This window comes from Brachionichthys hirsutus, chromosome 1 (genome assembly GCF_040956055.1).
Source record: "Brachionichthys hirsutus isolate HB-005 chromosome 1, CSIRO-AGI_Bhir_v1, whole genome shotgun sequence".
In the NCBI taxonomy this organism is placed as follows: Eukaryota; Metazoa; Chordata; class Actinopteri; order Lophiiformes; family Brachionichthyidae; genus Brachionichthys; species Brachionichthys hirsutus.
In genome coordinates, this window is record NC_090897.1 from 4,648,753 (window position 1) to 4,676,574 (window position 27,822).

Genomic DNA, 27,822 nt, shown 5'->3' on the forward strand with positions numbered 1-27,822 from the left:
TACCAATATGCCCAGATATAAATATATTCTATTCTGCTCACTACAGTGTTCAGAGTACATTACGATGATGCTGATTAATTTTGACCAGCTGAGATTTATACATTTCATGTTCACTTTTTGTTTTGATTTATGGAATTCAGACAAATATATAAATATATACACAAACAAATGCACATTGCTTACAAGGAAAGCTGCCTGTCATTTTAGCTTCTTGTTCCAACTTTAGAGACACCGAAAATAGTTGTGAAATCCTTTCCGTATGCGAATAGACATCTGCACCACAGAAGATTATGGGGTTTGCTTATTTACAGCTTTATCAAGTAATAAAATTACAATAACATTTTCATGTTTAATCAATATGTGGTAGTTTGCCTGTAAAACTATTGTTGAATCTTTGCATTTATCAGCATTAAATAAATCTGTTTATGGTTTAGAATCAAATAGGCAAACAAAAGCATTTCTACTCAGCTAATTGCACCTTTCAGACTTGTGCTGAAAGGGTTAATGCTGTAATCCGACTGTCCCTGGGTCCCGGTAGTGTGAAAAGGGGTAACAATAATTTCAGAGTTGACTAAGATTAAAGTTAGGCTCGGAGCCAGTCTTAGCCTGTGTTGGTTGTTCAGGAAGCCAATTAAACCCACATGAAAGTCTCAGAAAAATTAAATACCCTCAGGCGTATTCGCTCTCCAACTACCGTGCTGCAAAGATGATTAGACAGCATGAACAGGTTGCAGTTTGCAAAGTGGGATTCTGCTGTTTTCCAGATGCTGCATTAATTATAATTAAGATCTCAGTGATGGAAATATTGCTGTGATATATACAAAAAGGCCGACGATGCCGCTGGAGATGTAAGACAACTCTCATTTTCTGTGTCCACTGAGCTCACCTGTTCAATCAGCTTCACGTTTAGTGTAGAGATTTATTAGTTCATTAAATATACTCTGGTGAGGCAGTAAATGTACCCGTTTGTGCCCATCTTGTGTAATCACACCCTGGGTGTGCCTTTTTCTTCACTGTGTGTGTGTGTAAGATGAACTGAATGCCTCTCTTCAAGATAAACGATAATTAGTACATCAATAACTCCCATAAAACATGTCAGTTGCCTCTTGCCTCCCCCCCCCCCCCCCCCCCTTCCCTCTGCAAGTGTGTATCCATCACTGAATGCTAGTGTGTTGTGTTGTGTGTGCGTCTTGTTTCTCACAATGCTCCTTTTGGACTTTAGTAAAGACATGCAACTCGCCCACACTCCAGCAGCTTCCTCTCCGCCTGGTTGGAATTTGCAAGCCCTGAGCTCCAGCCAGACTCCTGTTGCTGAGGGGGGGGAACCAGCTGCACACACACTCATCCTATCCTCCTGTCACCAGTCCTGCAAAATGGAATAACCCACTGCACCCCTGCCCACCCCTGTGAAAGAGAAGCATTTGGTACGTCCCGTTGGTGCTTCTCTAGCTGGTTTGTTAATGACTCAGTAGTATCACAGCAGTCAAGCCACACGGCAGCCTGAATAAACACACAAACACACCCGCCGGAGAGAGGACATAAAAAGAGTGTGCTGCAAGGGTGAGGCAAAGAAATCCTCGGCTATCCTCTCTTCTCTCAGTCTGCTGGTTGCTTGGCATCCCTGATATGACCCTGTTCAGTCCAAGATGTGAGTATACCAGGATGTATCCCAATGTGAGTGTTCGTGCATGCATTAATGGACGTTTTCATGCAGCACTGCATTTCTGAAAGACTGTTTTCCCATTGTAGCTTTTGTCCTCCCTCCCATCCTTTGCCTTGCCCTGTATAATCCTCTTTGTTAATTGATCAGCCTGTTTTTGCATGTCTTGGTTTTTGCTTGACACTTCATCCTGAATCCAACATTCCTTCTCACTTTTGCCTCAGATTTTTTAATGGCTTTTTCCGTACCGACAGATTCATCTAATTAAATGGTAGTTTGGAAAAAGGATCCGGTGTATGGGATATTTGAGGTCACATTTGAGGTCCGTTCAGGTGTTTCTGATAACTTCCCACTTAACTGTACGCATACATGTGATCTAAAGCTCAACCTGTCTGTCAGAAACCTCCAGCTGATCATTTCTACATGCGTTTAAATCCAGCACACACAACACGGGTTAACAGACTGATCAATATAAGTAAAACGAATCTGTCCGTCTGGGCTTTGCTGGGATTTAGATTTATATATATATATATAGGCTCTTTTTTGGCTCTTTAACCAAACCATGTAACTCAGTTCCTTTATCACCGTTGTGGAAACCAGATTCCCAATATAAAAAATATAATGCACAAATATAAATATATATTTTTATATCCAAGGTATGAAGCAGCCTGACAATATCTGTCATTGTGAAATCTATTTATTCCTGGTCAAAATTATCATGTAATACGTATGTTTATTTTGAAATATGTATTTAAAAATCAGGAAAATATATAAGATTTTGTGCCGTTTTAATCTAATAATCTGATCACATTACCCCACCGTCCACAAATCACCATCTTCAAAGTCTACAGATTAACATAAAATACAGTGTTAACTGTTTTCAGAGAAGATTGGCCTTCATCCAGATGAGAATAATGAAATTCAGGGGAAAACAGTTGTTTGTGTGTGTGTGTGTGTGTGTGTGTGTGCGCTTGCAAAAATCTGCGAGAATTTTAAACGCATGCTGAACTGTGCAGAACTTTCTCCACGTCTCTCGAAACATTTCATTCTTTTAGTTTTGTACATGACTCACCTGAAGCATAACTAAAAGCAAGTCATGTTCGGGGCGCATTAATAAAATAGCGTACTCAACAGACCTGGGCTGAGGCACTAGCTTTCAGTGTAGTCAGGGAGGTGAAGCAGAGGTTCAGCCAGAGCAGCTTACCTGGAGCTGTTGAAGGACACTCCAGCTGAGTGGATGCTGACAGACTGGGGTCTTCAAAGGTTGTTGAAACACTCACATCCTGCCTCCTGTGAAGATTCAGTATAATTTGAAATAAGACTTTTCCATCTAGTGACTGTGGCGTTTTGTTGTGTGATTAAGTCGGCTCCCACTTTGGCTCTGTGTGTGAGCGACAGCCTGGCACTCAGTCTGACATCCGCTGATACAAAGCACAGCGACAGACTGTACCACAGCAGAGGCTCAGCCTTTATAACTCATTATGTCTGATTGCATGCGACCTTGGGGTGTCATCTGGTGCCCTATGCACCGATTTCTCCAACAATCGCTTTGTTAACACTGACGCTTGATCTGATCTTTACTGTTTTCTTCAGTCTCTCAGACTTGTACCTGATTCTGACTGCCCATCATGCCATTTCATAGTAATGATAATTAAACACCATTAACATTGTTTGATGCCTTCCAACAACTTACATACTACTGGCATTTTAATCTAGCCTTTCGTAAAATCCTTCATCATCATTTTTTCTTCATAGTGTGAAAGACAGCTGAGATGCCTGAGAAATACTGAGTCAGAATGCTTTGTGAATGATTTATTTCTGAGTCAAATATTTTTCCTACCTTTTTCTTTTCAAACCTATAAATCACGACTCATAATTTTAAATACATATAATACGATTTTACAAAGGCACGAGTGGCAAAACAAAGGATCAGATTGTGTCAGCTTTCTATAAGCAGCATACAATATTAACATTTATTGCTCATTAGTGAACATTTAAATATGTTCCTGTATCACATCATATATTTGTTAACATTCATATAGTTATATACATTTAAATCAGTATTGGCTCCAGAAGGAGGAAAATGAAATAATTGCTCCACAACAAGCATCAATCATCATCATCATCATCAGTGAGAGGCTGAAATGCATTATAGCTGAGGTTTTGGAAGGAAGGAAACCAACTTTCTACATCTGTGCAAATTAAGTCTAACACAAACAGGAAACTAGCAATGCACTCAGACAGAGTGTTCTTCCGACCTGAGCCTGAACAATCAGAAATCCCACATAAAAGCTCTGTCAATTTCCACCGGTGTTTTGGACTCTGCCAAAAGGCATGGGCACACTCACAATATGTGGATTCCATTTTATGTCAAAGTGATGAGCGATCATCTTTTATTATTTATCATATCATAGCACACACCATGGTGATGTTGCCACGATGACATCAGTACCTCCTGAGGTTTTCCTCCCACAGAGCAAGACAACCGTGATCAGCAGCATCCTTCACTCTCTGTTATGGCTCTCTGACAGTGAATATTTGTAATAATGTTATATCACTTACAATAAACCGAGACAGGGAAGCACAAAGACTATACCTGTCAGTTGTTTGTCAAACCTGGCATCAGGGTTAAATTCATGAAACCAAAGATCCCATTTGATCCAGCAAAATAGGTGGATCAAGGATGTTCTTTTCTTTTTCTAAATTGTTATGTATAAACTAGCAGACAGATTTGGGTGAATCTTGGTAGAATAGAATTTGGATTAAGGTAAATTTTGCATTTTATAAGTGTGAGATGGGTGGCACGGTGGCGTAGTGTTTAGCGCTGTCGCCCCACAGCAAGAAGGTACCGGGGTAGGGGATCCTGTTTGTGTGGAGTTTGTATGTTCTCCAGGTGTCCGCGTGGGATTTGTCCGGATTCTCTGGTTTCCTCCCACCTCCAAAAACATGCAATTTAGTTGAACTGTTTACTCCAAATTGTCCGTAGTGTATGAGTGTGTGTGTGTGAGAATGGTTGTCTGTGTGTGGCCCCGTGATGCACTGGCGACATGTCTGAGGTGTACCGGTACCCCGCCTCTCTCCCATGGCAAGATGGGATAGGCTCCAGCAGACCCCTGACCCGCAAAGTGGAAAAGCGGCTGCATCGATTGTCTTATCTACAAGAAAATGGATGGATGGATATGTGTGATGTAATTTTTTTATAGTCCCGTCTACCTGAGTGTATGGATCAGTAGCAGTGAACCTGTTAGGTCAGGTCTTCACTTGCAGAAACATTGTCAGCTGCAGGGAAGCCGTGGCTCACTTTTTAAATACAAACGGTCAGAAAATGTTTTCTGGTGAAAGCATTCACATGTATAAATTTCCTTTCACACTTTCAAATCCACGCTTAATTAATCGTAGCCTCCGGCTATTTGACAGCTAGGCTTGTGTGTGTGTGCGCAGCTGGCCTAGTCACACTCCATTCACCGCCCATCTGTCCATGTCAGACCATCCTCCTCTCCTTTATTCCTTCACTTGTTAACTCTCCTTTGCACTCACCTTTTGTAAATCACTGCTGAGCCGCGGCCAACTCAAGTCACGAGCTGTCACGGTGTACTGTAATCAAGACGGCTGGTGGTTAATTTCCTCTTTGGACCGCGTGTGTTCTAGGTTTTCACAGCAGATCCATACGCAGACAGGGAGCGATGGGGTACGATTATGCCCGTGTTCTGATGTACACTTGCAGAGAGTTGAACAGCTGCTTGGAGTGGCTGGAGCAATCAACAATACGTCTTAGCCAACCTTCATCGGTCATTAGCATTTCGGTGACGTTAGAAACTGATTATTTGTGGATAAACATTAGCAGACACTGTCCAGGCACTGCAGGATAGTAAAACACCTGGAATCCCGCGCGTGGGCTTTGCACCACTGGCCGTGTTGCATCTCATATCAACTGTGTGCTCTTCCATGCAGACATGAGCATGAGTGGAGAGCTGAAGTCCAGCCGTTCCAGGGCAGCAAGCAAGAGGGCCAGCACTACAACCTATGGGTGAGCACACACACACACACACACACTCACGAATACAGAGATAATTGCTGTCAGTCTTTATGTTTAACTCCACAGTTCCATCTCAGTATTGTAATCAATGCTATCTGCTCGCTTCGTACCAGCTGCAAATGTAAGCTGTTATTAATTTTGACCAACGGTTCCATCTCCATCAGTCAATGTTTAATCCATCTGTTGATGTAATGAACACACATGATTGGAGCTGATCATTACCGCGCATTCATTCACGACTATTACTCTTACATCCAATTCCAGCTCTCCTTGAACTGCATCTCTTGTTCCAGCCACAGCTCGAGCTTGTCTAATGAGCATAAACCAGAAAAAGTACTGTGTGTGCTTATTATACCCCTGGAGAGGAGATATATGAATGGGTCTGAAATGGGGGTGGATTTGCATCACGCTTGAAATTTAACATGCTCTCAAGAACTATCAAAGAAAAGATAATTACATTTTGTGGATAGATTTATTCTCTATTTTAGATAACTGGATTCATAAAAGAATGCCAAAAAATTTATTTTGACGCATTCATTTCTACATCTATCATCATTTCACTTCATTCATAAATGCTGCCTCTTTGTAGAAGTACGCTGGACACATTCGAAACAAGCAGCATGTGTGAGGGGATATTGACGACTGTTTTCATGTGTAGACTTATTTCCCAGCTCACCTTCTATATGTAGTCCTATTTACAGCATTGGATAAGGAAAAAAACAAGGTGCTGCAAAAACAAAACAAAACAAAAAAACAAAACAAAGTGAAGAAAAAAGTCAATATGTGTTGGGTTCCTGGAAAATTCCCCTTCCACAGAAAAAAAGTTGTGATTTATTATACCAATGAGAGCACACAAGTTTTTTGCTGACGTGAAAAATAGTGAGAGCAGAGATTCTCGCAAGCAACTGGAGTGAGCATATTACCAAATGATATTGAAATACTTTGCAGGGCAGAATACGAAATATGAAAGGAAGAGAACGGGAAATAACAAAAACAGATGAAATAATATCAGTGCTGACTTTGTTGCTTCGAACCCAATCAGCTTCAGTTGCAGACTTCCCGGCGCTACACAAAATATGGATATTTTTCCATTCCTGCTGCAGTTCCATTTCCTTTATAAAGCTTCGTCATATCATGCAGTACGTGTAGAGGTGTAAATACTGCAGTATGGGATGCTATTTATTGTGTTCATTGCATGTCCTTCAAAACAGTTAATCCAGCTTTGTGCCTGTGTCCCCTCCCCCCACTCCCTCTGACCATGCCTAAACCCTCAGAGCCGTTGCACCCTGTAGTTATTCAGCAGTGCGGCCATGCATTAATGAGGTTAGTTGTATAACACACACACACTCACTATGACTAACTACAGCATACACCTGAGGTATCAGTCCAGATATAGCCCAGACATGCCTGATTCTTTTTCTTTGTATTTCTTTTTACAGAGATTACATTTGTAAGTGCAGTACAGAACCAGTTTTCAAATGACTTGCATACAGCTTTACATGCAGCTCTGTAAGGCTATGATAAGGGTGAATGCTAACATCAGCATGTGCAAACATTACAGTATAACGCTGGTCATGATCACCATCTTAGTTCACCAAATGCTGAAAGAGTTGCAGTTATTGTTGAAGGAAGGTGTCCACACAAGTATGGCCATCCTTCAATAATCCTATGCATCTAATGTGTCTTGCTAATGTCAGCTTTAGAAACTGAATACCGTTTTATTTTTTTTATTTTTTATCACATCACAGATTCATAGTTCTTGGAAAAAATATATTTTGCATAATTAATTTTGTTAATTAAAAGGCAAGTTTATATGCATGATCATGTCCTAGAAACAGTCAGTTTAAGTCAAAAATAGAAATAGTAGCAAGACGGCCACTGATTTCTTTCCAGATTCTGAGATTCCTGTTTTGTGCTAATGGCAGCAGTATGCCATGTGACTGCTCTGCTTCTGTTCTTAAAACACTGTAAAACAAACACTACTACCTTGATTACTTTGCAAGCAGACTTTCCCCACTCATATCTAGGATACGAAACCACTGTAATCTATGTTACCACAGAGATTGCCAGCATTTCTGAATTATTATTGCTTGGATTATCAAGATAAAGAGGATTTTCCCCATATACCTACAACTAACCTTTATGGTGCAGTTAACTTATGAATGTAGTTGATGCAACTTCTTGCCTCAGTAGTTGGCACAGTTTCCTCTCTTTCTGTCCTCACACAGCCACTCTCTCATATGCCTCCCATGGGCCATCTGCTCAAGAGTGACCCTTGCAACATAAGGGTTTTGTCATTATTTATCATCTGTGCATTCTGACGGTCACAGCCCCCCCCCCCCCCCAGTTCGGCAAACCCCAGCTGTGGATGGAGGGATGGGGCATAACGAGTACCGAGCATTTCACAGCCCAGATGCTGCTGCTGCTGCAGCCGTGGCCTCTGCCTGCTTCATTGCACTACCACAAAAGACCATTGTAGTGAGTGGCCTATATAATGAGGATCAGGTGCCAAAGTCGACCCCGCGGTGCGTATGTGTCGTTTTTATACAATTACATAAATAGCCGTATGACTTAACTCAAAGAAAAGGCTTGTATAGTTAAACACTTTTAATGTGTCACTCCTTAATTTGTCTCTTCACTGTGTTCATGTTGTCAAAGATACAGACAAGTGAATGAAAAAATATAATCACTTGTAGCAACAGAAAATATATGATAATGAGTCTGTCTTAATGTATTTGGCAGTTAGACTCATTGTGGAGATTGTGATCAAAGGGCATTTTTGCTGAGCAGCAGCGATATAAATCTCCCCATGGAGTCATAGCCCCAATGGTGGTGGTGGCTGATGACTCTGCTACTGATGAAATGATGAAGTTAGTGACTTTGTATAGACTGGGTGCTAACTGGAAGTTGGAGGGTGCACTTAAAAGCAGCATAAAAAGACTGGAGAATAATTTTTAAAAAGGCAACAGCAAGATGGTCATGAGCGCGTGCCATCGCACACAAGATAGTCGATTTGCTAAATCTCTTAATATATTTAAAAAAGCAAGGCAGAGAGGATACAGAATGACTGAGCATCTGGTCCCTGATATTTTAGTCTACTTTCTCCATGTGCTTCACTCTTTTAATAGTCTCTCATAGAGGACTTTATGTTGAGCTAGAAATGATGCAGTTGCCCCATTTGTCACTTTGGCTCAAAGAGGCTAGCAGGGGCGGGACAGGAGAAAGATCAGGGTTTAAACTCTCCAGTTGTCCATTGTGCAACGGTTGTTGGTATGCTATATACAGTATATTGCAGCTGCCACAATTTAATGGCCAATAGATCAATGACGGATGTTTTAAGTGTGGATAAGAAGTTTGTCATGAGGGCGAGGGCACTTTTTTCTCTTTTAGTAATACTTCACCAGATTAATTACTCAGAACGTGTCTTAAAGATCCCAGATTATATCCCTTTCCCACAAGTTAATGCAGTTTCCAGACACATATGAAATATCTGTGACAGTCGTTGGTCAAAATAGCATGTACACAGGCAGGCAGGGTCAGGAAGAGTGCTGGAAAGTAGGATCATCTAACTAACAATCTGGCAAGGGCATGTTGTCTGAGCTGAGTATATGTAGTGTCCGGACAGATTAGCTGCAGGTGAGCTTGGGAGCACAGGTGACTGGAATGAGCTGATTGCAGGAGGAGGATCTGAAAGACAGGAGAAGATAATGCATGGAAAAGCACAAGCTCAAGCTGTGACAACTTTTCAATGCGTCAGTATATGAAATTTCTTGTACTTTTTCACAATCAATTCTAAGTTTTATTTTTGTGGGAGCTTTCAATAGAAACTCAGCTATGAGGCAGTGGACCACGTAAAGTCACAGAGGAGAGTTGCCAAGCCCTGACTTGCATAGTGTGCAAAAAATCTCCAACTCTCTGTTGGGTCAATAACTGCAGAGTTCCAAACTTCCTCTGGTATTTACATCAGCACAGAAACAGTGTGCTGGGAATTCATGGAATAGGTTTTCATGGCTGAGCAGCTGCATGCATGCCTCAAATCACACACATATATATAAGGCGTTTAATGCATAACCACTCACAGCTAACTTTTGATTAAAGCAAATCCATCAAATCACCAAGTTTGAACCCAACTCCTTCCCGTAATTCCAGCAGGGATATTGAACACAAATAGCACAAAGATGAAACGCAAGCTTCACTTTAAAAAAGCTTCCAGTTGGAGGTTTAGGTGAAACAAATGTTGTGTGCTCATATTGCAGTAAACAGCTGACTTTGCGTCATGAAAGATAATCTTCAATAGTGCAAGCAGTCTACAATTCAAGCATATGGTTTGTGCTGTTATACAGGGGGGGGGGGGGGGGGGGGATCACATTGTCCTGCAAACACAGAAGAGTGGAAAGCTCAGGATGGTCCTCATAGTCAGCACGACAAGCCACAGACTTTTACTCTGACCCACTGAAGTCAACACAAGCACAACAGAGGGACAGCGTAGCCATGCCAACCTCAGCTGAATATCATAGACGAGTTAGTCAAAGTTAGTGATTCCCTACCATCTGACAACCGTCGCTCTGTGATAAGCACTGCCTGAGACTTTTTAGTGAGCCCATTCTTCGGTTAATTAAGAAATGATAAGCAAATTGTCATGCATTTCTTTATTCAAATACCACACTTGCATTTTGTATTAACTCCATGACGAAAGTCTAAGTAAGCAAATACTAGCGGATTTAACAGGGATTAATCACAGCTAATGATGGTGATTATTTCATCTACCATTTACCTGATTGACATTAGAATTCTACAGAAACACGTCAAACTTAATTAAATCAAATGAACCCACAAACTATCGGAGTTACCTTGACAGACTATGAAAGTGGAATTAAAGTGTCAGGGTTTTATTTTTAACTGAGGGACCAGCCATCAAGATCAATTGACATTCTGTTTCCACTTTATCCTCATTATTTTGAGCCTTTTTTTTTATCTCAGGTAAAGGTCAGTGCAGTCAGAGATGCTGTACTGCTGGGGGAAAGGTCAGGTGCAGAGAAAGGAGGCGAGTGCATCTGCTGCTTACAGGGTTACTGCCAAAGCTCCGTGAGGCAGCAGAGAACAACTGAGGATAGGAGACAGGTGGCTAGAGAATGAGGAAATATTAAGAAGGAGGATGAGAGCTATTAAGTGTTTCTTGAGACATGATGCTCTATGGAGAAAGGTCAAACTCCGTGGTGAGTCATTCCTACAGCTGCTGGTCCACAGAACAATAAACCAAGAACAACCCCGTTGGCTTAAGGCAATGGAGCAAGACTAATCAAGATCACTGAACAGGGAAAAATACACAAAAAATAAAAGTAAGGAGCGTGTTGTTTATATCCATATATTCTGTGGATGTGTGCATTACCTAGCTGAGTGAGTTATCGCTTCTGTCCTGCAGGCTTATCGCACTACAGGGGTTGGTCCTTCTGCTAATGAAGTCATCTCTATCCTAACTGCCTACGTCAAGCTAAGAGGAGAAAAGTAAGGGAAGCAGGTGGGAGGAAATGAAAAGGAGACACGAATAAGGATTTATACAACAAGGGTAAAAAGGCATGCCTGGTGATGAAGAGTAGCCGTACAGAGGCCAAGTGTGAAACAATTGAGAGAGGAGTAGATAAGTAAGAGTCTAATGCAGAGGGAAAGAAATAAGAACAGTGTGAGAGAGTGAGAGGTGAAGAAAGCAATGGAGGGATAGCAAGTGAGCACTGCACTGCGTGTCATTGACCCCCTGGTGGGAACAATCCATCTCAAATTGATCTTCCAGCTTGGCCCAGCAGGGCATTCTGAATCAATCTCAAATTGATCTCTGTGCCAGAGGTCGGGAAAACTAGCAGTCGAGCTTATCAGAAATATAGTGTTGCTGGGAGGATCTGACAGGGAAACTTATCACAATGCACAACAGGAAATGGGCTCTGAACCCCCAGGGTTGCAGGGAGACGAGTCTGTTCGCTGTACACACACGCACAGACACACACACACACACACACACACACAAGCATACACATATTCAATGTCTCAGCATGTACCCAGCACAACCATATATAGACACATGCTCCACAGTACAGCACGGCAGAAACTATACTGTGAAAAAAGACACACACACACACCTCACTGTGCAGGCATCATTACACACCTAGAGGCTATGTTGAAAAATAAAAAGTTTGTCAGTGTGCAATATGTCAGTATGTTCTAAGTTAGACAGGTGAGATTTGAGGCCTGGAGCTCTTAATGACTTATAACACATTTAATGTGTCCTCTGCAAGAAGGATGGAAAGCCCGGGGAAGGGCAATCAATACCAGCTTACATTTAGACGCTTAGTCAGCTTAGGGGAGTAGCCTGTCTCTTAAGACCCAGTAAAAAAAAATACTCCGAGACAAACATTTGTCCCACAGTGACTTTCACTATACATTTTCTGTGCTAATACTCGCATTCCGTCTCTCTGAAAATCCAATTCAAGAGCGCAGAAACACACACAGGAGTGTCGGAAAAGGATCAAGAAGGGAGCTGTGCATATTCGGCCCTCGTGTGAGACGGGCCTACAAAGATACTCAAATGAATTGTGGATGTGGGGAAGCACTCGTAGAAAATACTGCTTCATAATTTTGCACACACAAGTGAAAGGTTTGTAATCACAATGACTGTGTGTGTCTTTATCAACTTGGTGATATTTCTGTAGACGTCAGTGTGCTGTTATTGCTGTCTAATGTCCATTATTCCTGCATCCTATTTCTAATGGATTGCGGACTCAGCAGTGATATTTCCTCACTTTACATTACAGTATTTACTGGATTGAAGCTGAGGCAACTTTGCAGTGTGCCTCCAGAGATGAAACACACAGAAAACTGACTCATAGTTCATTTTGATGACAGAAAAAGTCGCAGAAAGACACAGAGGTAGGGCAAGGTGAGCAATACAGGATGGGTGCGAGAGAGAGAGAAAAAAAAAAAACAGCGACGACGGGAGGAAAGTCTCTGAGCACGTCAGCATTTGGGAGGCTGCGTGAGAGCCTTTTCTGGTGCGTGGACTGGAAAAGCTCTCTGTCAGCACAGAGGGGTAATGGGGGTTAGAAAGGTGAATAGAGTGAAAATGTGAGAATTAAAAAAAAACTGGCAAGTGGTTGCATATAGCAAGGAGTATTACAATGCATCAGTGACCCCAGTGACCCTCAGGAATATCCTGGAAACACACAAATGTGCATAAACGTATTTGCCTCTCTGAATAATTTAAATCTCTCTTGATTTCTAGAGTGCTTTCAACGAAATGTAAATCTCATAGGAGTGAGATTTACTGGAAAAAAAACACAGAAAGCAAATGCTGATGTCAGAAGCCCCATTTACACAGGTTTATTCACGGTGGGACTGTTAGACCCTCATCAATCAATGATCCAGCAGAGGTAATGGCAGCTTAGAATCCATGTCTGTAATAAGTAGAGAGAGCTAATGAGGCGATGGGGGGGGGGGGGGGGGTGTTACGTGTGTGATCCGGAACTGAGATATTTAAAAAGCAGCGAGTTGCCCTTAGTTGCAACTCAGATAAGAAGAAAATTAACTTCAATTGGGACCGCACTGCGATGGTCAGCAGTGTGTTGCCCCCCCCAAGCAGAGGATATGATCAGCCGCTACGTAATGAGGAAGGTAAATGACTGTTGTTGCCATGTTATCTAGGTGTTTAAAAAGTGCTGCTGTGCTGGGACATTTATAAAATGTCACAGGAAACACAGACAATATTATTTCTGGGTTTGGCAATCGCATAGACGTTTGATGTTTTTTTTTTAAACTGTTTCACACACTTGGCATTCATAATAAAGCTATTTGCTCTTAGTCGTGGATCTTGTCATGTTTGAATTCACTTCTTCACGATAAATGGTATCCTCCCCGCATGTTGTCGCCGTGTCCTTGTTGGCGTCCTTCAGAGATGAGGCCTTGAGACCGAGGTAGCGGATATCTACCCTCCGATGTTATCCATTTTTATCAGACAGTGCTGACTTGCAGTTTTTTTTTTTTATTACTCAGGACAGAAATTCCCCAACATTTATTAACACCAAACTTTATACACAAGTAGTCAGAGTTTAACTATACTGCATTGAACTATAATTCAACTCTTTCTACTTAGTCCCAAGGGCTCTTGGCTCTGATTGGTTGTTAAGATTCAGGTGCAGTGGAATCTTCTGAATGGCGTCAGGTGCACGAGAAAGAGCTTTATGAGTCTGACTTTTCCATATTTTGTCTCATTATTTTTTAGACACATCACTTATTGTAGCTTGAATGCCTAGTTTTTGGCTGAAGCAGCAGATTTTCTGTTAGTGTGAGTCCTGTACAAACATAGTCTTGAAGCCATGCATCCCTATTTTAATGTGTCTGTCTTTTCACATTTGACTTTATTGCCACTTTACAACAGTGAGACAAATACAGGAGAGCTGTCGACTTATCATTGCTAATGTTAGCTGAGCTTTAAGCTTCAGGTTTGTCGACTGCAGTCAGAGGTTGACTCCGTAAATAACAGTCCCGTCCATCACAGTTAAAACCACAGACAGATCTTGAGGGGGCTTTACTGGATGGCATCTTATAATTTGTCCTAGCCTTAAATGCTAACCCCCCCGCCCGCAACATTTACAGTTTTAGTATTTTGTCAGCGTCCTTTTTTTTGCATGTTAGCAAAGTTAATTTTAACTCATCGTACTCATGTGGCTTTGCCCCAACAGTTGGCCTGAAATAACCTTTCCTCAGTAGTAGATACCGTATATATAATTTCCACTTGTTGTTGTTGTCAAATGTTACATTGCATTATTTTTTTTGGCCTCTTTTGCATTTATACCTGGACGAACAGCTGATGCCATGGCAATGTGAGAGCTATCTGAGTGCCCTGTTTATCACATATCACCGTGCTCCTGTGTGAAGCCTATAATTAGTATGAAATAGCCTGAACTCTGAAATGTGCAATTATTGCTCCCAGCGAGGCCCTGAGGCCTGCGCTTTTGATGAATGGCACTCAGCGTAAACAGTTGGAGCTCCTGTAGGGACGCCCCACATGTACAAAGAAGTGCTGCATCAGTGACAGTCAGATGACATGTTAAGCAGCCTTAATCCTTCAGAAGCTCTAACAACAAACTTTAATTGAGAGGATATTTTCATAGCTTTGAAACAATATAAGGGATACTTTAGTCATTTGAAAATGGGAGGTGGGGGGGGGGGGTACTTATTGAGGCTGAACAATATAACGCTGTGGTTTGAATCAAGAGCAAAATGCAGAACCTAAATGAAAGCCCACTATTAAAAAAAACAATTTCCATCAAAGTGTGCATTATATTATTTTTAATTATTCTACCACTTCACCATGCTGTGAGGCAGCACTTTCCATAAACAATACTGTCAATGAACCAGACTGACAGGAACTGAGCATCAGTGTGCCTACTATCCTGCGAGATGCTAAAGTAGCTTACTCAGTCAAGAAACACAGCTGTCACAGATGTGTCCCCTCTCTTCATCCCCCAAAAAAATATTCTTCTGTATCCTCTGGTGCATAAAATGTATCCTGATTTCTCTGCATTGAACAGTTTTTCATTGTTGCTCATAAATCATTCATTTACGTTCCCTTGTTTTTCTCGTCTCCTCCGTAATTGCTAAAAGTCTGACCCAAATGTTTAAAATGCGCTTTATTAATACCGTGTGCTGCCGGCCGAGCAAATAGGTTCTCCAACTGAAAGCACTTTATGCCAAAAGAAAGCACCGTCTGACAGCAAAGCGCTGAAAATTTTATAATGAGTACGTCTCATTTTTCCGAGACAGAACTACACTGTTTCTCCAAGCATGCCTGTGAGCTGTTGGTAATAAGCTGGCTATGATAAGCACCTCATCTAACCTTGATGCAAAACACCTGACTTGTAAAACGTATAAACCTTTTTAAAATAGCAAAGTTTTGCTCACCTTGAAGTGTTGAGCGGTGTGCATATGTGTGTATTCACGCAGAAACACTCTCCGGGAAGATTAGGCTACATTTACAAAGGACACCGAGCACCAGGCGAAGCATGGATTTTTCTGAAACTATGAATATAAGAATGGAACGACCCATGGAAGACCTTGTTAGATTTTGGCGGTGGATTCTTTTGCAACTGCAAAACAAGTAATATTTCAGAACTAGTGATCCAAAATGTATAGGGCTTGTGGGAAATTCATGACAAATAAAGCCGCTCCAGACTGGAACTGTACTGTAGATGAAATTGTAGCTGAAACTGTGCTGAATCAATTAGGCGTAGAATTTGCTGCATCTTCCAAATGTACTGAGCTGGAAAAAAAACATCATTTGTGAAATACTGTGTTTCTTCAGTAACTATCAATCTAATAATGATTCCAATTCGTGGCCAGGGAGTCATATTCTGAAAGTCAAACTACAGATGACTTTTTCTTTTTTTCTTTTTGGTGAAATAACATAATGGAGAAACTGAAATACTTTGCTGGAGGTTTGTACCTCTTGCTGTGTATTTCTTAATGATATGTAAGTTTCTGAGGTAACAAAGCGCGTGCAGTATTATTCACTTGTGTAAGTGCCGTATATGTCATCTGGGAAAGCGTACAGCCCGTGTACAAAGGCTTAGTCCTTGGGAGCAGCCAGGTTCCATTCCAACCTGCAGCTGTTTGCTGCCTCTCGTTCCTTCTCTGTGTTATCAATAAAGGAACATAAAAACCTTAATTTATATATATATTTATATATATATAATCTCTTTGGGATTTTAATCACAGTTAACACCTGTGACACCACCTGATTTAAAATGAAGATTATGCTAATCTTATGTTTAGATGGTCCAAGGCCATTTATAGTGCGCTCCTCTTCTCTCCTATCTGCAGCGTCACTTTTTCCTCTCAGTCATGTGGGTTTGGACCTTATGCCACCCTAGTGAACCTCCGTTGCTGTTGCAACAAAGCCCGACAGCAGCATGGAGGCATTACGGTGTAATGGTTATAGGCTCTAATGGCATTGCTTCGGCCCCCCCGTGTGAAGACATTTAGGCATCGCCTCTTATGTCTTCATTGTCTCATAGAGACATGGATCTGGCAACGATCCCCGTTGTCTGGTTATAAAAGCACATGGTGATTCACAGGACACACCATGCTTCACCCCTGCCATGGCTGATCCTACTGTATGAGTCAGGAATGTCCCCACCCTGACAGCTGTGGGTGACCAGGACTCATTTCTCGTCCCTGTCCTCCTTGTCTCCTTAACAAAATCTCCACTTATCCTCACTCACTCCATCCATCCATTTCCAGTTATCCACTTACGTGAGAGTTTGGGCGAGGTGAAGCTGCCTCCTTCTGCCATTCAAGTGTGAGTGTACCTCTGATGAGTATATCTATGAGGAGGCAGAGGGATGCGTTCTGATGGACAAACAGTCCAAAGGGACAAAGACACATCTTTCTCTGGTCGATCTTTTTACGAGACTCCTTCTCCCTGCCTGCTTTCTGATTATGTTCTACCTGCTGTGCCTTGGCTCCCTTTCCGGCTCCTGCTCACTCCTCTTAACCGACACTTTCTGACGATGTGGCAGCAATCAAAGTAAAAGGGCTTTCAGTCAATCCGAGTCACTTAAACTTAAGAAGGATGACTGCAATCTGACGCACAACCTTTATCGATGCATCTATTTTCCTCATACTGAGTAATTTGCTCGCAGTCCACAATTTAACGTTGATGCATGCGAGATGGAGATTTACGAGGCTCTTGAGTTACCATTACTGTAATACCGCCCATGTCAGCATCCTGCAGCAAATACGGCTCACTCAAATGATGGAGATCAGTGGAACAATCAGCAATGGACGTCAAGGAACAGATTACATGGTGATGTGTAGACCTTGCAGACATTCAGAAGTGAGTGTTCATCCCAACCGTAGAATAAGAGACGATTTCTTACATGAATCCGATTGAGTAAACAAAAACACATTTTCTGTAAACACCTGTGTGTGTATGTACCGGTATGTCTGCATTTCTTGCAGGAAGGATTGTTTTATCTGAGGTATCTCTCATTTGAGATTAAAAAAGACATGGAAGAAGAAACTGACTCAAACGGAAGGAATAACAGTGACGGCACTTAGATGAAAAGGGAAAGAGGGGGCGGATTCACTCGCAATCTGTTCTTTGAGGGTCTGAGGGAGAGAATGTGCTGCCAGCACTGTCTTCATCGTCTCTTCCTCTTCTTCTCTTACTCAGTCATATACACCCGTCTCTCTTTTCTCTCCCTCTGTAACAGTCTCTGTCCTAATTGTCAATCTGTGAACACAAATGTTGTTTTTCTCATTTTTGGCATTCAAGTACAGAAATCCCAACACACTCTTTTTGTGTGTGTGTAGGTGTATGATGTAGTCCAATGTGTTGGCTCTTGATTGTTCTGCTTTGTTTTTGCACACTATGTGACTCAGGACCGTGGGGGGGGTCATGTTTTCTGGCTCCATTCAAATGACTTGTGTTGCATCAATGTTTCCACAATACTGTCGAATCTCTTTCTGATTCCATTTGTGAGCTGATTTTCTCATCTGGAGGTAAAGGGGCTGACGATGGAGTATCGCTCAGGCATGATGGCTTTGATGGACCATTATTGTAGTAAAAATACGGCTTGTGGCGAGTTGAGAGTTGAGTCTCAGTTGTCCTTAAGCTGTACAAACAAACTTCCTGAGCCCCCCCACCCACCCACACACACACTCGCACACACACACACACACACTTTGCACAAGATAGGCAATGAAAAAAATATGAAAACCTTTTAAACCTAATCCATTGTCTATTTCTGTTTGCCAAATAAAGCCAGAACTTCATCTAAATATAAATATGTTGCTTCTGATGGTTTCGATCATGCAGCTGAAAAATGAGATGATGCTCAGATACCAAAATAATTTGGCTGCTCTGTGTAACAGATAACATAATTCTTGGATTTAATATTACGGCTGTGTTGTAGCCCTGACTTTATCTAGACACTGCTCTGCTGGCTATCGTCACTCATTGTCACAAACAGTCTTTGCTGTTACGGAGCAGAAAACCTACGCTCCACAGCACACAGTAAAAAAACTATGAAGGACTAACAACCTCGCAGTTTACCGACTAGGCCACTATAATTATCAGAAAGGTGTGAGTCGGTAATAATTTGTTCTTCTGTGAGCTTAAAAAAGGCATTATGAGCTGTCTAAACATAGCTGTCTCATTAGATTTAATGCATGATTAGTGTAAATCAGACAGAACATACTGATTTAGGAAAAATACATTTATTTTGAAAGTCCAATAGATTGGCGAATCACACACGAGAGACTAAAAAAACAACAACTCCAAAGTACAGTTCATAGTCTCCAATTAAACAAGTTATGTACTCAGGTACTTCAGCCAACGGTAGGAGATAGAAAATAAAAAGAAGTTTGAATTTATCTTTAAACTGCACTGGTTTACTGGAGAGGGTCTGACATTGGAGTCATGAGCTCTGTATGGTTTTTTTTTTTCATCACCTTCTTGGCCATGGCAAGGATAATTACAGTAATTTCAGCATAAAAACACAAAAGGATGAGTTAATTTCTCTTTAAAAGTTGAATGATGCTCATTCTAAAATTATTTCTTAACAGGAGATGGCAAGAAAATACAGGTTTGTGAATATGTATGAGACACTTCTGACAGAAATGTAGGAATGTGAAAATAGAAAAGTGACCTGCCAACTGCCATGCAGAGTTTTTTGGTATTATTTTTTTTATGTTGGCAAAGCAGGTTTTCTCAATTTAGCCAATAATCTTTTTAAAAAAATTGGGGAGGCAAGATTGATCAAAAATCTGGTTTTACAAAAGGAGTTTTACACAGAAATAAACCACCGGTTAATTTTAATACCTGAGCTGCCAATGTTGCATTGTAATTACAACACAGCATTTGAACAATGTAATTTTTTTTATCCAGTCTAATAACTAGACTGCTCACAATGTCATGAACTAAGTTGGTGCAAGAGGAAGGAAGGCTGCATCAGCGACCCGCCATCACCACAGACATCCAAAGATTTCTGCCCTCAATGAAAATGACATTCATCACCATCACTGAGATTTAAATGGATATTTCATATTGTTTGAACTACATTCCTCAATAATTCATCACACCGACCACACGTGCGCACAGGCACGCACACACACACACACCTTTCAGGTTCTTTCATAAATTCAGCTCCTATTAAAATTAACGATGTTCGGCCTTGAAATTCACAGGATATTTTGGTCTTAAAAAAACCGCTCATCTTTGCTTAATACCTACACACATGCACGCACACACACACACACACACACACACACAAAAAGAGGCATGCTGAAGCTGAGAAGATTTATAGCCAATCATGTCTAATGGATTTCTTTGGCACTTGAGGAATTAAGAAACGAAATTAATTACCCTTTAGTGACCCTGCTGTCCATATCGCTCTCACTCTCTCTCTCTCTCTCTCTCACACACACACACACACACACTTGCAATCCAGACGATGGTAAATTTCAATGTAATTACAGTCTAGATGGGATGTGCTTAGTTGTCGCAGGCTTAGCAGCACTGCATATTTGTGTACAGTAATGTGTTTATTGTTCCATGGTGACCGCCATTTTAAAATGAAGAGCTAAATATTTATTATTCAACAGTGATAAAATGGCCTATACTGTTCATGGGTCAACATTCTTGTACTGATTTCTTTTCCCTTATTAGAATCTGTAAAATATTCTCCAGTAACCCGCTTAACAAAGGATCCAGAACCGATTTTGTGGAATATTTGTTCACTATTATAGAGTCGTACAGCTTACTGGATTGTAGCTCCACTCAAATCCTAAGTAAAATAATTGTAATAATAATTAAAACAAATAATTGATATCATTGAGAGTAATTTTATTTTTATTTGCATCCACAGAACAGCAAAACTCTGCAATAAATGGTTTGAGTTGGATTATTTTGTTCCATTTTTTCATCATTTTATGACAAGGGTTAGGGTTAGGGTTACCTCACGACCATACAAAGCAACAAATGTTAATTATTCTAATTATAATATTTCCACTTTTTTCCTATTTGTAATTCATATTTTACATTTTATCTTCAATGGAAAGAAGAAAGAAAATTTATTGAGTATACGCATTTGTTGGGCTATTTGGATCCCACCTATTTCTTCCTTTTCACTTCTTTTATTTCTGGATGGTAATAATTTTCGTTCTTCAGTACAATAACTGTCGAAGTCCAGACGTCCAGGAAATGGTCCACCTTTTGTAGAAGACCCGCTTTAGTTGTAGACATTATGAACTGTCTGCATGACAGACTTCGTTCTTTGCCTCAAGGAGTGAAAACAGATGCTGTTCCCAACACGATGACAGAAGGCAGTCTTCATATTGGATGGAATCACAGTTTCCATTTTTGGTACTTGCATGAATTATTTTGTGCTTTTCTGTGCCTTGAGCTCTGAAGAGCAGCTGTTATGAGACAATGACGGGTCGCGCTAGAGGGGATTACGGTCAGCGCCACTGTCCACACTTCAAATCCGGAGATTGCAGTTGAGAGGTTTTCTTCTCACAGCCTCATGATGTTTGTCAGCATATATTTAAACATGTAAAATTCTAACAGAGAAGTATTCGGCATACTCCCATGCTGTTTGTCAGGACATACAACTTTTAAAACAAGCTCTAAAACTACCAGCAGGATAATCACCGCCTTCCTGAGCATGACTGTGCTCTGCTAGTTTTCCCAAAAATATCTTGGAAGTGTCTTGAAATCCAATTATTTTTGCAAGTATTTTTTTAACCTTGGCTTTAAGTGTGAGTACATCATTATTCATGAAGCAAAAAAGAATAATACGAAATTGGACTTGCCCTATTAGCAAGACAAATCGAAACAGAAAAGGAGAAACTGAGGTCAGTTTTAAGAAAGAGGCAGCTTGACAGACAAATGAAAGAATGCCAAAGGTTGATTGAGGGAGTGAGTCAGTGTGAGAGACAGCGAGACAAAGAGGGAGCGTGAGCAACACGGAGGGATTATTAGCAACTCTGTGCGGGGATTAGAGAGGAATGCAGAGGACTGACACACCAAAATGTGATCTCGCTCTGGCTTAGTGTCCCTTTTCTCTCCTCCACATCTACAGCAGGTACACAGCGGCTGCCAGCCCTTATGAGCTCACTCCCTGCCACATCACTCACCTGCCTCTGATTCTCACATTCTCACACATGCCTCTCCAAGCCGACAAGTGATCAGCGAGTGGTACTGTCGCAGCGTGAGACAATTCCTATGGATTTTCCTCTGTGGATGTTGCAGCCCGAACAAATCCGACGTCTTTTTCTGGCTGGCTGGAGATCATAAACGCTGCATTCTTTCCAGATGAAGTCATTGTACCATGCAACTCGGTTGAGACTCACATTTACACGCTGGCACACCAACTGAGCCTACCGTTAAAGTGAAATGTGTAATGGCCTCGGTAAATGTGCCCCATGTAGTTTTGACAGATACTTTACTAACCACCTTCTCCGTTCTCTTTCTCCGCCTCTCCTGCAGATCTGAGTTTGACTTGGACTATGACAGCTACCACGAGGACTACTCCGACAGGTACTGTCAGAAAACTCCATGCATGACGGCTCACACATCTCTGACTGTTTGTCTGGGTGTCACAGGAGGATAGGGTGGATTCTTTGTCCTCGTTGCCTCTGCTCCCTGTTAGTGTTGGTCACACGGCTGTCAGTCTTCCTGTCTTTGCCTTCAATGTTGCCCAATACTACTCAACAGGATGGAGCTAACACAGAGATATACACACACGCACACAACATTTGTTTTTCCATATGCATAAAATTGCGCATTAAACGCAAACCTAACCTGTTTTCCTGCATCACAAAAGAACAACATTTATTCTGTCTACATATAAAGCTAAAACTCAGGCTGCAAAGTAAAATGTCAAAAAACACTTTGAAAGTGTTTATTGTTCCTGGTAAGTTTTGCAGCTCGCAGGTAATACATTACAGTTACTACATGGAACAATCCGCCTCCAAACACTGACGGCGTTGCTTCTCGGTTAGGTACTTCTCGGTTAGTTACTTCTCGGTTAGTTACTTCTCGGTTAGTTACTTCTCGGTTAGTTGCTTCTCGGTTAGTTACTTCTCGCTGCACATTGCACTCCTGTGCCGCGTACAAACAGGTTCAGCAGTTAAAGGTGCTGAAGTGGTTCATGGACTGATTTCCACTCAGAGTGGCTCCGCCCGTTGAAATTGTACAGGGGCTTTCCTACATCCCTGAGGCCTAACTCATAAACACTTCAATCAGCACATCTGAATAAAAGAAGTCATATTGCACGTGCACAAACACACGCACACACACACACACACACACACACACAAACACAACGCGGGAGAGAAAGAAATCCCATTCGTTTGCCTTTTGCACATGTCAACGCTCTCTTGCTTTTTTGCCCATTTTGTTTGCCTTGCATTTTTTTCTCTTTGCTCAGGGGGAACACTTGCTGATTTTCAATTTGTTTTAACACAGTGCATGATTATTCCCCATGCTGTTGGCGAGCACCACTGACAGCTCTGTGCTTGTGTGTGTGTGTGTGTGTGTGTGTGTGTGTGTGCAGGCGTGTGTTTGTTTCTGTTTGTTCTTTGAGCACATCAATATGCGGGAAAGAGAGAGACGTTCTGTCCGCTGTCCTCTCGTGTGAACGCGCAAGAATTGTCTTCTAAAGAAATGTCTTTTAGCATAGTGATAACAGCTCGAGCTGACAAAGCTGCTTCCCATGTGGGGTCTAATCCATAGAGACAAACACTTTCCCTCACGCACACTCACACGTTTTCGTAATCCTCCTCGTCTCTCGTCATTTATTGTCTGGGCTTCCATTTTCAGAGACGACACTTCAAAGCTGGTGTTACAACATATTGTCTATATGCCTGGAAATTGTTCTCGAGGACTTTAAACTGCATTAACTCTCTGGTCTCTGTCTTCACACATGGACGATGCTCAAAGCCTCTAATCTCACACATTCACTGCGACCTAGCACACCTCATCCTTGTGACAATGTGATCCCTGTCTGTCTAGTTCTGGTGACAGCCTTGACAGCCTGTGCACATATATTAGCATCAAATAGAGAAGCTTCACAGAATCTCACAAATTTGAAGAAAAAGAAGAAAAGAGAAAATGCTTCAGGATGCAAGGCTGTCTCTGATTGGCTCACGGCTCAGTCAGTAGATCTGAATCATTGTCTGACTCCAAGTCCTTGTTGCTGACAGCTTGTTTTCCGTTTGTTGGCTCGCGCAATACAGAAGAGCTTTTCAAAGCTTCTGGCATAGCAGAAGCCATTTAAGCTGTGCTCAGACTATCTTTGATCCAGGTATCCAGATTGTGATGAGATGGACTCTATTAGCATGCAGCATCATAACGCCAGGCCTGCCAACCTCAGGAACATATTTTAACACCAACATCTAAACGTTTCCACTTCACTTTGCTCAAGGTCATTTCCCTACCAACCGACAGGCACAACAAAGTCTTTGCTCCTGTTGAAGCGAAAATGTATTTGTGATGTTTTTGTTCCTTTCTTGATGGTTAGAATTATAAATACAGCACAATTAAATTAAAAGTAAAATTAATATTGCTTTTCCAAAAGATAGTTAGATTTTCACTAGACGGCAGGTCATCATTTAATTCATTTAGTCCATGACTCTGGTCTTCCTAAATGACATGTCACCTGGGCCAGTCCAACACCAGGATGCAGATGTTTTAAAGTGGAGGGTTAGAGTTAGATTAATGTACAATTTGTGTTGTCACTCGCCCACTGGGGGAATCTCCCAGTGCTTCAGATTGCTAATCCAACAATGGGAAAGTTTTAGAGTACTGTGGTTTTAACAGACACACTGTTAAAAGCATCCATAAGCATCATTGCCACAGTTCCCACGCTTCCTGCAGCTGCTCAGCCCAGTGATTGGTTGATTTTCATCTCGTATTTCACCTGGTCATTGAATTAAGGCCTTCTGTGACTGCAGACAATCAAATGTGAGGCTAGATCACCCTGGTTCAATCGGATCACCTCGATTTTTATTAACAAACACACTTGTATAGACCAACACACACAAGTACACAGTGATATGTCTGTAAGCACTATGGAGTTTGACTGTGATACACCCCCTGTCACCAGCAGTACTAGCCTGGCAGGGAGCTATTGATTGGGCCTGACAGAACCAATTACATTCAGTGACAGATAGAGAAATGGAGCTCTCCACCGGGAGAAGCCAACGCCAGCACTGGCTTTAGAGAGAAGCAGAGATTTCAAACAAAAGACAAAAGGACATTGGATATAACTATCCACAATTGTCTATGATGTGCTTGAACAGCTGATTTTTCTTCATTATAATCTGTTTCCTTCAATATAATTATGGTATTTTTCAGCTTGTGTACATTTTTTGTTTGAGCTAAGACTTGATTTTACAAGATGCTGAAAGACAATTGCAATCATCTCATCTACAAGAAGATGGAAATACTTGCGAAGACCTCAGTTGTTGTGTCTAAATATGAGTGCTGTACCTGTATCGGAATAAAAGACCAGATGATAATTTAAATCAGAAACTGCTGGGTCACAAAATAAGTAAAAAAGACCACTGACATGACTGAAGATTATATCCTAGCTTCCTATCATTGACGGAAGATACAGTTGCTGCGGTGCTAAACTAAAGGTCTACATAAAACCTTATTTTGAGTATGTATCGTTTTGGACCTTGTATCAGAGTAGAGTCTGGGGAAATGCTCTCTGCAAAGTAATCCTTTTCTGCAGTATTCCACGAATTGTTTGTAATTCCATTCTTATGCAAAACCCTCTCATGCTTGTGAATATTCTCCCTCTGTCGTGTTTTCAGAAAAACACTGCAAGAAATCACAGAGAGCATCCCTAAAGAAATGTGGGAAAACACGCAGAATGAACACAGTTAAAGAATAATTGTATCTACTGACTTTTCAGGGTGTACGACTACCAGCGTGTGCCAGCATCCATGTCACCCCTGCCTCCCGTGGGACCCAGTCAGGCTAAACGATCGCGTTCGTCCTCCTACTCCACCAGGCACAGACGCAGCCGAGACAGAACCCACTCCAAAAGTTCCAGAGCCCACTCCACTAGTTCGGCCACAGCCAAGTGTGAGTAACGCTGCGGGAACAGTTCCACAAAAAATCGCTTGCATGAGATGCTGTGCATTTTTACAACTTCCACAAAGCTCTCCCTGGAGGAATGTTAAAGTGCAGTTTCCTCATGCCTTTCGCATGTACTCTCTCTTGCTCCTTAACTGCAGTGGGCATGGAAGAGTTGCAGGTGATTAAAAAGGAGCTGACCCTCATAAAGACACAGATTGATGGACTGCTTGACAGTCTGGACAGGATGGACACGCTGAGGAGTGACCATAAGGGTGAGACACTCATTTACCAAGACAATAAGAGGCGGGTAGGGGTGAGATTCACTGATAGGAAATCTATTTGCACATCATGAGCATTTTAAGGTAGAATCATGTTGCTTGATTAAGATAACCCTTAAAAAAATAATTGAGTATCTGTGCTTCAGGGAATTTACAGGCATGGGAATGGACTGCAGCACCAGAGCCACTCCCATTTAACAGATAAATCAAATATTTTCTTTCGGTCTGGGTGTGTTTGAAATGTCAGAGTACAGGTTTTCTGATTTATGGTTGTGAACAAATTGGATTTGGAATATGCTGAACAAACAGGGCTTTTGAAGTCACTGAATGATGAAGCTTCAGAAACGAGCAAAATACAAGGAACTGGCAAAAGAGCTGATCATCAGATCAGAAGAGCTGCTGCTGCCGTCATGTGGACATTTGAAGATAACGCAGTCACTGCATCTGCCAATAACAAACAGTGAGCAGGACAAAGCTTATCATTCTTCCTAAAGACATTCATTTGGTTGCATTTTGTTTCATCTTAACCACAGTTATTGCAAAAAAAAAGATTTATTCATGAAGTGCATCCACCATCTTAACGTCAGATTATCTCGATACTCCTGTCCACCCAGCTCTGACGTCTCTTGCTGCCTCCTCATCTGCCCTTCATGCTGCCGCTCCCACTCTTGTCTCTAAAGCCAGTGGATCGAGCACAGGCGTTTTTGATTTGGACACACAGCAAACAGTATTTCCATGAAGCACAACCTGAACACCAAAGAAATTCAACCTCACCATGTGTGTTCACTCCCGTGTTGTAGGGTCTCCCCTGAGAGAGGACAGTCCAGCTGGATCACCATACGCCCTGTCCGGCAGCAGCCCAGAACACTCCCTCTGCTCCCTCTCTCCACACAACTCCTACCATCTAATCCACAGGGAGAGCCCTGGCCTGAGGGAGCTCAAGGACGACCACCACAAGGTAAATGTTCCTGATATCTGGCTACACTTGTTTGATTCAAAAATGCGCCAGTGAGGGTCACCCCTTGTTTTGTTTTTTATTGCCCTTACAGTGCAATTATGGTTTCTGGAGACAGACCATCTCTTTTGTGTTGTTTTGTGCATTTGCATTCAAAGTAGATAACTAGATGTCTGTTTTGCGAGGTGATGTGAAAATAGAGACTACGCTACTGTGAAATCAATTTCTATTTGCATTATTACATGCAGCTTGCAGTTTAACAAAGTGTCTTTCTTGTTTTTGACTCCCTATGTCTGTTTGATACAGATGAGCAACAACAGCTCTGACCATGAAGAGGAAATATGAAAGTGGGAAAAAGAAGATGTGGATTATGTGCCAAAAATGGAGGAAGAGAACAACAACAAACAAACAAACAAGATAATCCTTATATCAGAGGCTCAATTTCCCTCCAATGTGGTGTACATATCAGATCAAACAATAGATTTCACAGCAGGTGAACAAAAACTCAGAGTAGATGATTATGTGATTGAGAAGAATTTGTTGTGTCAAATGGAAGGACAGGGAGGTGTAATCCAGATTATAATGATTGGATCCCTGGTAGAACAATGGTGAAATAAAAGTTATATTCACCATTTACAATATTCCAGTGTTGATCCAATTTTTTCTGCATTCATCAAATGAGCCATTAGAGCTCATAAATTAAAACATCATGAAAGAAACTTCCCTGTTTATCCTTTTCAAATTAAAAGCCTT

General features: G+C 41.5%; 1 protein-coding gene across 1 annotated transcript; it reads left to right on the top strand.

The window, feature by feature from the left end:
• The first annotated feature begins 5,613 nt into the window (after positions 1–5,613).
• Positions 5,614–27,414, top strand: LOC137895509 (heterogeneous nuclear ribonucleoprotein C-like). The gene is made up of 6 exons (XM_068740988.1): positions 5,614–5,687; positions 22,234–22,284; positions 25,670–25,842; positions 25,995–26,108; positions 26,915–27,072; positions 27,376–27,414. Exons 1-6 carry the CDS (start codon positions 5,614–5,616, stop codon positions 27,412–27,414), a joined length of 609 nt encoding a protein of 202 aa, XP_068597089.1.
• The last annotated feature ends 408 nt before the right edge of the window (positions 27,415–27,822 follow it).

Coding starts and splice junctions, on each gene's coding strand:
- LOC137895509 (XM_068740988.1), top strand. CDS start 5,614: ATGAGCATGAGTGGAGAGCTGAAGTCCAGCCGTTCCAGGGCAGCAAGC. Junction 22,285..25,669: donor CACGAGGACTACTCCGACAG/GTACTGTCAGAA, acceptor CTGACTTTTCAG/GGTGTACGACTACCAGCGTG. Junction 27,073..27,375: donor TCAAGGACGACCACCACAAG/GTAAATGTTCCT, acceptor TGTTTGATACAG/ATGAGCAACAACAGCTCTGA.